The sequence below is a fragment of the Haliotis rubra genome, unplaced genomic scaffold (genome assembly GCF_003918875.1).
Source record: "Haliotis rubra isolate DU_JTF1 unplaced genomic scaffold, ASM391887v1 Scf387, whole genome shotgun sequence".
NCBI classification, from domain to species: Eukaryota; Metazoa; Mollusca; class Gastropoda; order Lepetellida; family Haliotidae; genus Haliotis; species Haliotis rubra.
In genome coordinates this window covers 791,886-807,983 of record NW_025767065.1, presented here as the reverse complement: position 1 = coordinate 807,983, position 16,098 = coordinate 791,886, and the positions used below count along the sequence as shown (strand labels likewise).

The window sequence follows — 16,098 nt, the reverse complement described above, 5'->3', positions numbered from 1 at the left end:
AACTCTTTCCATTTCATAACCGTTAAGCAAAATTCTTGTACAAACATCTCTGCTGATACGATATACCTGTCATACAAACCAAAGTAGTTTACATGAAGACATATAAAAAAATACAAATGAAGTGTTTTTTAAGAACAAAAGCTGAAATTGCCCTTTTCCATAGAATAATGACCCATTAGCGTGTATCATATTATCTCAGAACATATGTTATCATATGGTAACTAAAAGCTTCCACGAGAATAAAGAAGCCGCCCATCATATGTTAGCTAAACAAACAAAGGACAAGTCACTAAAACAGTTTTAATCCATTGTGATCAATGGGTGACGCTTATTTGAAAAAACGGTATTGATTCCCTTAATGTGTCTTTCGCGGCAATTCGCAGCATCGAAGTTTGCTCTTGAAATGTGACTTTAGCGGCAGTTGGTATTTTTCAAATGTGGCTTTCCCAATAGGGAACTAAGAGGATCAGGTGGTCAGGCTTGCAGACCTTGCTGATGCATGTTTAGTGTGATCTGGAGAGCTGTGAAGATGAATGGGGCCCCGGTTCACAAAGCTAGCGTAGCGCTACGACTATCGTAAGTCAATGTTAGGAGGTAGGAATAGGAGGTAGGAATGCTACGAGGAACGTTACGAGATCTTAGGCTTACAAGAGCTTTGTGAAACGGGGCCCTGGTCTGTATGATGAGAAGGATATAGATGGTGTTGAATTTGAAAATATAAATTATTTCATATTTTGGTAATATGAAATAATAGGACGTTTATAAACATCACCTCACCTCACCTTATACAATGATCTTATTTTATATTATATTATCAGTATGATCCTTCAAAAATGTTCCAGGTAATTTCAGACCAGCCGGTGAGGAGATCGGAGAATGCCCTTGGGAGGAGGAGTTTGCCGACATGTGTAATGACTTCTTTGACAATGACGACCCTCTCCATGAGGAATTGTGGGACCTAGGGTGACAGTTGCCATAGCGATGTTACCTACCCAGGAATCGGCAGCTCAAGCCAAGACTGCAAGGCCAGTCCCTGGCATCACACAGAGATTCTGTGACACATTATTGACAGTTAGTTCAGAGAGTTACATATTTGACATGAAGCTAGACATGGACTTGAAAACACTGAGTGAGTGAGTGAGTTTAGTTTTAAATAATAGAGTCTCGACCAGACAATCCAGTGATCAACAACATGAGCATCCATCTGTGCAATTGGGAACTGATGACGTGTCAACCAAGCCAGCAAGCCTGACCACCTGACCACCTGTTAGCTGCCTCTTACGGCAAGTACGGGTTACTGAAGATCAATTCTAACCCGAATCTTCACGGGCTGCTTGAAAACAGACATTTGTACAACTTGTTAGCTGGGATAGTGGCACTGATATTGTCTTCTTTTAAGGGAGACAAGTTAGGATGGAGATTCTTTATACTCAAGAAGGTTCTAAGTGTGTGTGTGACTGAGGGGCGTGTAATTCCACTTTAACAATATTCACGTTATTATTAGAGCCTCTCAGAAACATCAGGAAACAGCTTGTAGACAGCGTGAGTGACATATATGACTAAACTTCTTCTCAGCGATAGATCTTTGTTACCTTTCCACTGCCATCCTGCATCAGAGTGTGAATTCTCAATTACAACAATCTACCTCACATGGGTGAAATGTAAATTTGGGGGCTTTGGGAACTCTATTGGAACAAAGTGGAGAAAGATTTATGAATAATTTACTGTTTCCCAGATGAATTTTCGTTTGTTAGTTTAATCATATTAAACTGATATTTCTGATTGCCAGACATTTTATCTGAACAACTTGAATGTTGAAATGAAGTAGATATTCAAATTGAAATAAATTATGTTGTTTTCTTGAAGATATCCTGTTTTGTGCTGAAGTTTTAGTTTGATGGAGATATTTTCTTGAATCATTCTTGAAGTTCAACTCATAGGTATTGAATATATATACATGGATCCAGAGAGTGTGTGTGTGTTTTTGTGAGGACATGCGTGAGAGAGAGAGAGAGGACATGTGTGGGAGTGAATGTGTTTGCATGTGTGTATGTATCAGCACATGCATGGGAGTGGATATGTTTGCATGTGTGTGTTTGTGTGAGCATATGTATGAGTGTGGATGTTTGTGAGTGGATGTGTTTGTGTGAGCACATGTATGAGTGTGGATGTTTGTGTGAGTGGATGTGTGTGTGTGAGCACATGTATGAGTGTGGATGTTTGTGTGAGTGGATGTGTGTGTGTTTGTGTGAGCACATGTATGAGTGTGGATGTTTGTGTGAGTGGATGTGTGTGTGTTTGTGTGAGGACATGTATGAGTGTGGATGTTTGTGAGTGGATGTGTTTGTGTGAGCACATGTATGAGTGTGGATGTTTGTGTGAGTGGATGTGTGTGTGTTTGTGTGAGCACATGTATGAGTGTGGATGTTTGTGAGTGGATGTGTTTGTGTGAGCACATGTATGAGTGTGGATGTTTGTGCGAGTGGATGTGTGTGTGTTTGTGTGAGCACATGTATGAGTGTGGATGTTTGTGTGAGTGGATGTGTGTGTGTTTGTGTGAGGACATGTATGAGTGTGGATGTTTGTGAGTGGATGTGTTTGTGTGAGCACATGTATGAGTGTGGATGTTTGTGTGAGTGGATGTGTGTGTGTTTGTGTGAGGACATGTATGAGTGGATGTGTGTTTGTGTGAGTGGATGTGTTTGTGTGAGCGCGTGGATGTGTGTTTGTGTGAGTGGATGTGTGTGTTTGTGTGAGGACATGTATGAGAGTAGATGTGTGTGTTTGTGTGAGCACATGCATGGGAGTGGATGTCTGTTTGTGTGAGGACATGTGTGAGAGTGGATGTGTTTGCATGTGTGTGAGGACATGCATTCGAGCAGATGTGTTTGCATGTGTGTTTGTGTGAGGACATGCGTGGGAGTGGTGTGCTTGCATGTGTTTGTGTGAGGACATGCATGCGAGTGGATGTGTTTGCATGTGTGTGTTTGTGTGAGCACATGTGTGAGAGTGGATGTGTTTGTGTGAGGACATGCGTGAGAGTGGATATGTTTGCATGTGTGTGTTTGTGTGAGGACATGCGTGGGAGTGGATGTGTTTGCATATGTGTGTGTTTGTGTGAGGACATGCGTGGATGTGTTTGCATGTGTGTGTGTTTGTGAAGACATGCGTGGGAGTGGATATGTTTGCATGTGTGTGTGTTTGTGTGAGGACATGAGTGGATATGTTTGCATGTGTGTGTTTGTGTGAGGACATGTGTGGGAGTGGATGTGTGTGTGTTTGTGTGAGGACATGCGTGGGAGTGGATGTGTTTGCAAGTGTGTGTGTTTGTGAAGACATGCGTGGGAGTGGACATGTTTGCATGTGTGTGTTTGTGTGAGGACATGCGTGGGAGTGGATATGTTTGCATGTGTGTGTTTGTGTGAGGACATGCGTGGGAGCGGATATGTTTGCATGTGTGTGTGTTTGTATGAGGACATGCATGGGAGTGGATGTGTTTGCATGTGTGTGTGTTTGTGTGAGGACATGCGTGGGAGTGGATGTGTTTGCATGTGTGTTTGTGTGAGGAAATGCGTGAGAGTGGATGTGTGTGTGTTTGTGTGAGGACATGCGTGAGAGTGGATGTGTGTGTGTGTGTTTGTGTGAGGACATGCGTGAGAGTGGATGTGTGTGTGTGTGTGTTTGTGTGAGAACATGCGTGAGAGTGGATATGTTTGCATGTGTGTGAGCATGCATGCACATTAGCTCGTTGAAAGATGCTACATAATTTGTAATTTGGTGATATTTTTAAACAAAACAAGAAGACAAAGTCATCAATATCAAAATACTCTTCATGAATATGTCTACGAGTTATGATTATGTCAAATGGTTTGGCGTGTATATAGCAAAGTGGAAGGAGAGTACTGAAAGGTTTCAAAGTTCTCCAGAAGAAAGGAGCACTACCACCAAATTCAGTTGAAGCCAAAATTGTTGCCATGGAAAAGCAAAAACATTTTTTATTCAGAAATCCAAAACTACCAAAAGGTACCAGTTCACCACTAGACCTACCTATGTATGAAGTTTGGTGAAGAGACATTGAACGGTTTTAGAGTTCTGCTCCGGAAAAGAGTACTACCACCAATTTCAGTCTACGTCAAACTTGTTGCCATGGAAACGCAAAACATATTTTATTCAGAAATCCAAAACTACCGAAAGGCACCAGTAGACCACCAGATATATCTATGTGCCCAGTTTGGTGAAGAAACATTGAACGGTTTTAGAGTTCAGCTCCGTAAAAGACAAATGTGCACGGACGCACGCACGCACGGACGGACGGACAGAGTCCATTTTAATACACACACACGCAAAACGCGTTGCGGGGGATAATTACTTTTTCACACATGTTAGTAGTATTGTATTTTAAGTGCACACGTATAAACACTCACACACACATACACACTCAAACAACATTCTAAAAAGCTGAATCAGCAGTAAATAAGATGACAAGAACAAACACTATAGTCTAAGAAGATTCTGTACGTGAGCTATGAATAAACAGTCAAGTTAATTGGATAATCAAGCTTAATTAAGCAGTCTCATCCTAAACACAACTGGCAAGTCATCACAGAAGTGGGTTCTCACCCTCACACACCTGGCTGTACATTAAAGCTTGCCTCAAAAGCTGCGTGGACAGAGGATCAAAAGCTCTGTAACCTGGTTGACCAGTAAACTAAGACCCCTTCCCCCCTGAACTTTTCCCCTTAGTGGTGATCAGTGTTGAGGAAGACAGTATCAGTACCGACTTGGTGACTTGATGTTTGTTGTGAAGTCTATTCTAGGCCGCAATGCGTCTTCTTGACACAAACATGCTCTGTCTAGGTTTGACTTAATGGAGTCATCATTGTCTGAAGTGACAGCTGGAGAGTGGTCACAGTAACAACGAGTTGAGATGTAGTGAGTGATGTAGTAGTTGCCGTTGTGGTAGTAATATCAGTGGTAGTAGTAGTTGTATTTATAGTAGTTGCAGTGGTAGTAGTAGTAGTGGTTGTTATGGTGGAGGTAGTAGTAGTGGTGGTAGTGATGATAGTAGTAGTAGCAGTGATAATATTGGTGGTGGCAGTAGTGGCCGTGGCGGTAGTAGTGAGTGAGTGAGTTAAGATTTTAAGTCACATCGGCAATATTTCAGCCATATCGTGACTATAAACAAGTTTGAATTCACCATAAATACATGTAAATTATAAACACCTGTCAACGAAGGACAGTAAAATAACTAGAGGATCACAGATATTGATATAAAACTAGTATGGAAAACTAAAAACTTTTAACAATAGAAGACAGTACGATATAAAACCGGGCTATATGTTGCCAACAACTGAAGGTAGATCACCATACTAGCGACCATGGGGACTTACAGTACATTTGCTTCCTGCATGGACCCTAGCTGGATGTACACCATCCCTTCAGCTATTGGGAATTTTAGAGAATCTAGCCATAACTTAAAGTAACCTATATGCTACGATTCAAAATAGTAGTAGGTTTAAATTAACTTTGAATGTTTTGGGACTTACGTACCTTCTCAGGAGGACGGCGGTGGTAGTGGTAGTGGTAGTGGTAGTAGTAGTAGTAGTAGTAGTAGTAGTAGTAGTAGTAGTATTGTTGGTAATAACAGTAGCAGCAATAATAGTGGTGGTAGTTGTAATAGCGGTAGTAGTGGTAGTAACTGTAGAAGCAGCAGTAATAGTGAGGTGAGGTAAAATTGGGCTTTACGTCGTGCTTGAGAATATTTCGCTCATATGACAACGTGCATGCGTGTGTATCTGTATGTGCGGCTGCTTGTACTAGCCCAGACCGAAGCTGGTTTTAGTACTAGCCCACTGAGATACCATGCCGCAGTGAAGCATGAATACTCCACTCAGACACATTATACTGAGTCCGAGCCGACCAGTCCTTGTACCCATTAATGCCGAGCGCAGGGACCAACAAGTACCATATTTTAACGTCTTTGGTATGACGCGGTCGGGGATCGAACCCGCGACCTTCCGCTCTCCGGGCGGATGCTCTAACCACTACACCACGGAGGCGGTCAGTAATGACTATTCGTAGAACTAGTTTCTGAAGTTGAATCAGTGATGGCTGCTGTGTTAATAGTAGTTGAAGTTGGCGAGAAGGTAGTTTTAGTAACAGCGGGGTAGTATTGATGGTTGTGTCAGACAAAGTCAGAGTTATAGTAGTAGTAGTAGCAGTAGTTGTGGTGGTGGCTGAAATAGTTTTGCTTGTTTTGGAAATAGTTGTATTAGAATTGGTTGTTGCTGTAGCTGGCGGTGGTGGTGATTGTGTGAGAAGTAGTTGCTGTCGTCACAGTAGAAGTAGTTGTAGCGGTGGTTGTAGTAGAAGTGGTCGTAGTACCAGTTGTGGTTGCCGACGTAGTATTAGTAATACTTGTCATAGTAGTGACTGTTTTGTGCAGATAGCAGTAGTAGGTTACATTCCTGATCCAATCGTGTAATTCCGGGACAAGCCGAATACGGAGGTGACGGAAAGTTCATGTTTGTGCAGTAGCTATGTAGATCTTTGTACATCAGTGACGGTGAAATGAAAGTGGTGATCTTTACCCACATCATGTATCACATAGTGTCTACCAAAGGTCTCAGGCGAGTTAGTGTGATTGCTCTGCATCTGTGAGTGAATGAGTTGGGTTTTACGCTCTTTCTAACAGAACTAAATGAGTACAATGTGTTGTGCCGCTCGACTAACCTATCTTAGGACGACCGTAGCTGGTCCCGATGATACTATCCGATGCTAGGTAAGATCGAGACTCTTTCGTGCTGTCCATTCACACCACGCTGCTCAAACACCAAAAGTGAACTTGGTTGTAACACTACCCTTGCAAGTGGATTTGACGCATCTCTGAACAGCCAATTGTGGCGCCTAAATCACTGGTGACGGTGTTTCAAATATATTTGAACTAATAACACTGTTTCTGGCGTTATGAAGGACTTTTATTTTGCCGAGACGTGTATTTTCATGTTCCATTTCCTCTTGTTTCGTAAATAATGATCAGTTCGTAAACAAACTATTCAAAGTATTTAATTGTATAATTCATTTTCACACATTATCGACATTTCGTGACAATCCTAATCCGGCGATTTGTGACGTACCTGGTACCGCAGACGATACACCAAAAGGTCACGTGATGTGACGTGTCAAAGTGATGGAGTAGTGCAACGTGGTCTGCACGAGCTTTTGTGGTTTTGAAAGGTTTGATTGAACAGTGGAATTAGTGCGACCTTTGCAGTGTTGTTGGTCCTTTGACTGGTGGTCGACACAGTGCGTGGTAGCACTTGTTGTCCGGTGTTGGATATAACAAATAACCAAAGGTGCAAGACACGCGTCGTCATCCGGGCTGTTTGACGTCAAACGTGTCGCCAGATACAGCCTTTCGGCCGGTCTGGGGAGATAATTCCACAGACAGAAAATATTGTATTTGTACCTTTGAATCGTTGAAAACCGTTATACGGATGATTAATGAGCCAACTACGGAACATTTAGGGGTTTGGAGGCTCCGGGTTCAGTTAAAATGAGGGAGTCAAAACTTAACGTGGCATCAAGATTATTTCACCCATATAGCGACGAGAACAGCATTTAACAGAAAAAAGATACTAATACTTAAGCTGGAATATTGCTAAAAGCGGCGTAAAACCAAACTCACTCACTCACTCACTCACTAATACTTAAATTGTATATATACTTCCTTTCAAAAGTTTAGACTCACTGAAAACACTCAATACATGTTATGGATATATATATATATGGTTACATCGAAAATGAATTTCTCCACTAACTTGGGGGAACCAACTGCAAAACTTACGCAGATGAATTGCACGAGGATCATGTATCAAATTGCTGAAAAACGTGCAAATATCGTGCATGTGAACAGCTGCACTTTGTGTTACGTTTTGTTAAGAATTCGACAATTTGTACTGATTTTATCATTTATTGAACTCATGACAATAATCTTTTCAACGTTACGGATTTCATGTTCATGTTCATGTGTAAACAATACCTATAAACAGTATGGAATATTTTTCAAAATTTAGTTATGAGTGAGTGAGTTTGGTTTTACGCCGCTTCTGGCACTATTCCAGCAATATCACGGCGGGGACACCAGAAATGGGCTTCACACATTGTCCCCATGTGGTGAATCGAACCCGGGTCTTCGGCGTGACGAGCGAACGCTTGAACCACTAGGCTACCCCACCGCCCCTGTAACTGTTAAAACACAGGCTATAATCCACCAGCCACCCCGGCTTCCTGCACCACACACCCCCATGATTTACGTTATCACCTCCAGCTACTGTGGTTCTGTATTGTTCACACCAACAACCCCACCCCAAGAAATAAATATAACAAAATAATAATAATTAATGATTAGGCTCAAAACTTTAAGCTCCGATGTATAAACATCAAGTTTAACATCAAACAGTAAATTATTCATGAATATATTTAAACCTCATGTTTGGTTTGTTTTAACGCCGCACTCAGCAATGTTCCAGCTATATGTCGGCGATCTGTAAACAGTCAAGACCGGACCAGACAATCCAGGGTAAGTGAGTTTTACTCCGCTTTAGCAATATTCCAGCAATATCACGGCGGGGGACACCAGAAATGGGCTTCACACATTGAACTCATATGGGGAATCGAACCTGGGTCTATGGCGTGACGAGCGAACGCTTTAACCACTAGGCTACGCCACCGCCCCAACAATCTAGATGAACCCAGTCGACAGGTTTACTTACCAACCGACCCCTGCATCTTGCGGCAAGCGACCCGTGAAGATCCGGGTTAGAATTGGTCTTCAGTAACCCATGCTTGTCGTAAGAGGCGACTAACGGGATCGGGTAGTTGACTTGGTTGACACATGTCACCGGTTCCCAATTGTGCAGATCGATGCTCATGCTGTTGATCACCGGATTGTCTGGTCCAGACTCGATTATTTACAGACCGCCATATAGCTGGAATATTGCTGAGTGCGGCGTAAAACTAAACTCACTCACTCACTCACTCACACTTAAGGCAAGCACAGGTTGCTGTAGATCAGTTCTAACATGGATCCTCATTGGTCTTCTAAAACTGATGATACTTACTACTTTCATCATAAGGGATACACTCTGGAGGTTCATCCTCATCTCTATCTTTCAGATATCCGTGTTACAACTGTCTGTGGCCAAGACATCTTTTATGCTGAGGAGGGAATATACAGTCTTCTGTATGGGAGTGTGAGTGAGTGAGTTGGGGTTTTACGCCACTTTTAGCAATATTCCAGCAATATCACGGCGAGGGACACCAGAAATGGGCTTCACACAATGTACGGGGAATCGAACCCAGGTCTTCGGCGTGACGAGCGAACGCTTTAATCACTGGGCTATCCCACCATTGGGCTATCCCACTCGCGGTCTAAATTCTCCCCCTGAATTATAATAGTTCACAACTTCTTATGAGAGAATTTTAGAAGTTGGGTAACTGAGGAAGAATAACGATTCATGGATGAACTACTATTGTAATATTATAGATCTGAAGTTGTTCATTCATATAGTGTTATCCTTCCTCAGTTCCCAATCTACCAATGCTAATATGAGGAGACTAATGGATCGGGTGGTCAGCTTTGATGGCTGTTGATTGCATGGCCCGTACCCTGACGTCGTGGGACGGTTCCCATGATATAATTCACGGGCTCATCTGGTCCTAAATTGCAAACTTGCGTTTCTATTTAAAACGAAAGTATGGTGGTGTTGCCTCCCTTTGGTATGCCAGAATTTGGTTTCAATTTAACGGCCTTGGGTATTTAGTATCATAACACGTTGGTACACTGAATAATCGATGGGTTATAGTTGAAATTGGAATATTTGATGAACAATTCTCGCAGAGACAACTTGCCATGAAATATAAACCTGGAGATAAATAGTATGGTTCCAAAACATAACAGTATGTATGGAATGGCTTGCAACTATAATGAGATTCACGCGCGTGATCTTTGTACATGAATGTACATGTAAAAGAAACAAACGTTGAGTTCAACGTCGTGTTTTTCAACCGACACTGAGGTTGGACAAGATTCTTCCAGTAAACATATGTAAATTAAACGAACTGCCGCCTATTTGATCAGCATCTTAATACATCATTTCTTGTGTTCAGTCTCTGCGAAATATATGGTGTATCCAGCAAGTCTGGGTGGCTGCCTTCCATACTCGCTGCAGCAACACGATCACTTTGCACACTCCACGTTGCCCTGGGCGAGAAAAGACGCCGACAGCAGGTAGCCCGTCCAAGTTCATGTCGTGCTGTCTCGCCTTGCGTCATTTGGGAGGGAACTGGGCTGCGCGTGTCAGTTTTAGCCAGACAAGAGACAGGGATCTGAGGTGAAAGAGTGTATGATGTTGATACTTGGAAATGTTTCTTACATATATTTCTTCATTCCATTGCTTTTGAGAACGGTCGCTTCAATTCCGACGATGAAATATTATCTCATGAATATGTTTCACCATGTTGGACGCCATGTCAGTTACAATGAAATACTGTCCAATGCCATATTATTCTCAGGGTGTCCTGATACCAAAGTGGGGTCTCATCTGCAAAATAAATGACACCCAAATCTCGTGCTGGTCGGAACAAGAGGTCAAACAGGGTGTCAGGTGAAAATTTTGTCCGAAGCAGCTCTCAGATTGGGTATCAGGTGGTTTTCCTGTTGGAAGTTGGTATTTTAAGTCCGTCACATAGCTGGAATATTGCTGAGTGCGGCGTTATACAATAAACAAACTAATTCAAGTCAAATTATAGTCCGTTTGGCTCAAAAGCGGACCGATGAATTGCAATCTAACTCGAAAACTAATAAACATACAGGTGTTCGAGAACGGATGGAGACGGCACAGCACAGGTTAATGAATAAATAACTTTGTCTGTGAACGTGCTTCTCTAACACCTGGCTGTCCCTTTCTCTGCACTCCTCCCTCGTAACAAACAGTGAACTGTGTCAATATTTTAATGATAGATTGTTAAACAACTTTTTTATTTTTAGGACAAACATTCTGCAAAAACCTCACAGAGTGGGTATGATGTTTTGATTATGATCAGCGTTTCATTGAGTATTTTATGTTTATTAGTTTTCGAGTTAGATTGCAATTCATCGGTCCGCTTTTGAGCCAAACGGACTGTTTGTTTTTTGTAGGTATGGTTACTCTGTCGGAAATGGCGATCCTTATGGTCGTGGAATGGTTACCCTTTCTGAAGTTGCTATCGCACTGGGTCCGTTTCACAAAGGGATCTAACGCTACGGCAGTCGGAAGTCTATGTTAAACTGTGGGAGTTTCGTAAGACGTGGTCGCTTTGTGATACAGGGACCTAATTACTGGATAAGTACCTTGATAGGAAGTTGCAATCTTTCTGGGTTGCGTGCGGTTGTGACACTACCATGTCGGCCGTCACGCTCAAACCATGTCGGAAGTGGCACTTAGAATGGGTATCGGGTGGCTCACCTGTGACCATGGCCGATTCTGTGCCATAAAATGACAAAGTGAATCTTAGCTCATTTTATTTAACTCTGGTTTGTATGCGCCAAACTCGAGTGTTTCCAAACCGCCGTGATTTCGATGGTTTTATCCCAACTGCCACGTACGAACTGCAACACTGGGCAGAAGGGCAGAAGGGCAGAAAATCAAAACAGCATCAATCGACGATCTGTGTCAAGTGAATAAGTGAGTTTAGTTTTACGCCGCTTTTAGCAATATTCCCGCAATATCACGGCAGTGGACCAGAAATGGGCTTCACGCATTGTACCCATGTGGGGAATCGAACCCGGGTTTTGGGCGTGACGAGCGAACGCTTTACCACTAAGCTACCCCACCGCCCCCGTAGGGACCAGAAAGATACCCTGTTCGTTAAGGGTGAGGGTGGGAGCAGTCCCAAAGATTGGTTCAATTGTCCTCGTGAAACTTTCATGGTGACACGTACACCGTTGACGTCTCGGTTAAAAATTCCAAAAAGTTTCGTAAAGTTGTCATTTCTCCACGCAGCTGGTCCAGTTGATTGCCCTTCAGTGAGGGCCCCAAACCCTTTTCGGTACGCCCTGTTAAATGGTATTTAGAAGTTTGTGTCATGTGGTTGATCATGATTTCACCATGCCTGTTTTCTAACATGCTCCTCGCCCGTGAAGATCCGTGATAGAATAGGTCTTCAGCAATCCATGCTTGCCACAAAAGGCGACGATGCTTGTCGTAAGAGGCGACTAACGGGATCGGGTGGTCAGGCTCGCCGACTTGGTTGACACATGTCATTGGTTCCCAATTGCGCAGATCGATGTTCATGATGTTGATCACTGGATTGTCTGGTCCAGACTCGATTATTTACAGACCGTCGCCATATTGGAATATTGCTGAGTGCGGCATAAAACTAAACTCACTCACTCACTCACTAACATGCTCCTCTATAGAGTATAATTTATAAGTCGACTGCAACCATCATTATTGTTACTGCTGCATTATTTCACCAATGCCTTTACAAATGATACGGGGCGGTTGGATAGCTCAGTGGATAATGCGTTCGATTGTCACGCCAAAGACCCGGGTTCGATCCCTAATGGGAACAATATGTGAATACCATTTCTGGTGTCCCCCGCCGTGATATTGCTGGAATATTGCGTGAAACCCAAATCACCCCCTCACTACAATGATAAGACTTCTTTTCTTTGAAAGACACGTAAACTGTTCAGAAATTGTCAAGGAACAAATCTCTGTACACTCTATCAACCGTCTGTTGACATAATTTTGTGATCCGTGGCGATAATTTTTTCCTAAAGTGTGCCCTGAATTTTCACAAACAAGTGAAGCTGCGATAATTTACATTGGCAGAGTAAGGACCCGTCAAACAGGAAACCGAAGAAGTGTCGTCTGCCCCTCCCAGTCAGCAGACGAGATAAACAAGCCGCCTCTCTGGCCCCGGGCAATGCAAGTTGTGAATGGGAGATTACCCATGAAAAAATACACGATTTGTTCGAAAGACGTTCCCAAATGTCGATATAATCTCCCGGAAGTGCGTGGACAGATCTTTGTTGCACCCATAGGATTCCCCGGCTTGACGTCCTTTCCACGAGGTATTACGTCATTACGTATTATTGCGAAGTTAGACCATGATCGAAACCAGTTTTTTCATGAAAGTCAAGTAAACGCGGTAGTTTTCCATGCACTGTAGAGTATCTGTATACCTTGATTGGGTATCATGCCACGCGCCTTCATCACATCCTCTCGATCATTGGAACGCTGTTCTCCATTTCGCTGTTACAGAACAAATTTGAAAAAGCATTTTCATCTTTTTTTTTATAGCTGCAAAAATCCATGAAAATCAAAGTTGGCCTGTGTAGGTTTCTGGTCTGGAAAATGTTGATAAAGTGATCTGACGTCTGGTTTCAATAGAAACAATGGTGTACTTCCGAGATATAATGTCTCGAAGTGGAAAATGTCCGGATCCCGGTTTAAGACAAACTTTGAAGCGATGTCCGAAACCAAATTAATTGTCTTAAACCATATTCTGGGGCGGTGGGGTAGTCTAGTGGTTAAAGCGTTGGCTCGTCACGCCGAAGACCCGGGTTCGAATCCCAACATGGGTACAATGAGTGAAGCCCATTTCTGGTGTCCCCCGCCGTGATATTGCTGGAATATTGCTAAAAGCGGCGTAAAACCAAACTCAGTCAGTCAGGAAAACCATATTCTAAACTCCCCATGGTATTCAACAGTCAGTCGTCAACAGATGTTTCATGTTTCGACTTCCTGGCTTCTGTGTGGCATTTCATCTTTTGTTTGTTTGTTGTTTAACGCCGCACTCAGTAATATTCCAGCTATATAGCGGATGTCTGTAAATAATCGATCTGCGCAATTGGGATACGATACAATGTGTCAACCAAGTCACGTTAACGTGGATTTTGGTTTTTCAATCGTTAATGCGTGTCCCAATATATACATCATACAGCTGGAGAGGAATTTTGCTTAAATTTGTTCAGGATAATGCATGTTTATATCGACGTGCATGCACGTGTGTGCGTGGCTGCTTGAACTGTCCACATGCCGGTTTTATAGTGCTCACGCACTGAGACACCATGCCGTAGTTTATGGATACCAACACAAGAGACCCGTGAAGGTCTGGGTTAGAATTGGCCTTCAGTAGCCCATGCTTGTCGTAAGAGGCGACTAATGGGATCGGGTGGTCAAGCTTGCTGACTTGGTTGACACATGCCATCGGTTCCCCATTGCGCAGGTCGATGCTCATGCTGTTGATCACTGGGTTGTCTGGTCCAGACTCGATTATTTACAGACCTCCGCCATATTGCTGGAATATGGATGAGTGCGGCGTCAAACTAAACTCACTCACTCACTCACCAACACAAGACACAGCGCACTGACGCCAAGACCAGGCCGGGTAACAAAAAGTACCAGTTTAACGTACGCGTCATACTGAAAATGAGCCGAGAGGGATCATCTTTTATCCCGTTAATTCCGAGCGTCAGGCAGGATCGATTTCCCCCATCCCCAGTCCCACCCCTAGCCATAATTTATAAACGGTCCCTTACTTTCTTCAAGAATTTCTCCATTAGGCCTACAGAAGAACCGGATGTTCTATTCAAAGCCATATTGTAACATCAAGAGTGGTAAAGTAATGGTAAAGTTTGTGCAATTAAAGTCCGTATTAAACACGGCATATAGATTGTAATGAAATTAATATAGTTACAATGTGACGATCTAATGCTGTATTTCAACCTTGAACTCGATTCAATTCAATTCAATTCTTTATTGTATGAAAGGCCATAGGACCATATACAAAAGAGAAACATCTTGACAATGGCATATATAATCAACTTTCTAACTAATCAATTCTTTTCTTAACAAAAATGGATTGTAGATAAATAGAGCAACTTTGTGTTGTTTTGGAGGTTCTTTGCAGGAAAGTAAGGAAGACAATAGATTAACGTTGATTTGAGATAAAGACAGTTGCGGTAGATACTTATTTCTTAGATTTTCACATACAGGACAAATAAACATAAAATAGAATTCGTCTTCAATAATGTAACAGAATGGACATAATCTTTGGGTTTTTTCCATAGAAACATATCTTCCACGGTTAATTAATAAATCATTAAGGCCTAATCTTAACCGTATAAAAGCATTGCGAATATTTCTGTATTGAAGGTGAGCAAGATAACACTCTGGCTCAAGCAACGACTTAAATTGACGAAATGAATCATATCTAGAACTTTCATTAATAGTTGAATGCCATTCCTGCTTAAACATATCAATAGCCCGCATACGAAACTGTTTAATAAACATATTTGCATTGCCAACTGTCTGTGATAACCAAATACAACCAAAACCATATCTAAATAGTAAGGTGCGAATATGAGATGTCCAGTTATTCTTTCCAAGATAATCAAGATGTAAAAGCATATTGAAAGCTTTTTTAGGTAAACGATGTTCAGGCATATTAATGATTTTACACCAATATTTTAAACAACGACAATAAGATGATATGTACAATGGGAACCTCTCACATTCACCATAAACCATAACATTTGGTGTTGACAAACCAATATTTAGAAACTTTTTACAGGCAAGCAAATGAATTTTTTCTATGGTATAATACTCTTTAAAACCCCATATTTCAGATCCATACAGTAAAATCGGTTGTATCTGAGAGTCAAATAATTTGAAGTAAATAGTCGGTGGAACAAGACCGAGCATAGGAAAAACAGAGTGAAGTTGTAAAAGAGCTTTCTTTGCTCTCCTCGCCAGGTTAAGTATGGACTTATTCAGATTCAGCGTATGGGTAAACAATATGCCAAGGTATTTATAATCATTCACAACATTCATAAGTTTATCTTTTAAAAAACATTTCTCTCTAGCCGACAAAGGACCACCTCTACGGAATATAACGATGTTTGTTTTATCTAGATTCACACTCAACTGCCATTTATCTGTATATGCTGAGAGTATATCTATTTGATTTTGAAGACCAATTACAGAGCTGGACATAAGAATGACATCATCAGCAAATAATAACATAAAAAGTTCGATTACATCGGGA

The 16,098-nt window shown here is 42.0% G+C and overlaps 1 protein-coding gene and 1 long non-coding RNA gene across 2 annotated transcripts in view; both read left to right on the top strand.

Annotated features, from left to right (window-relative positions):
• LOC124286594 (putative RNA-binding protein EEED8.10) overlaps positions 1-1,865 on the top strand; it is a 36,999-nt gene extending 35,134 nt beyond the window's left edge. The window contains exon 22 of the mRNA XM_046722967.1: positions 843-1,865. Within this exon, the coding sequence (XP_046578923.1) occupies positions 843-967 (125 nt within the window). The 3' untranslated portion in view covers positions 968-1,865. The remainder of the gene's footprint in view (positions 1-842) is intronic.
• Positions 1,866-10,277: 8,412 nt separating this feature from the next.
• On the top strand, positions 10,278-13,000 carry LOC124286581. The gene is made up of 2 exons (XR_006901070.1): positions 10,278-10,394; positions 12,879-13,000. It is a non-coding gene; the product is annotated as an uncharacterized LOC124286581 (long non-coding RNA).
• The last annotated feature ends 3,098 nt before the right edge of the window (positions 13,001-16,098 follow it).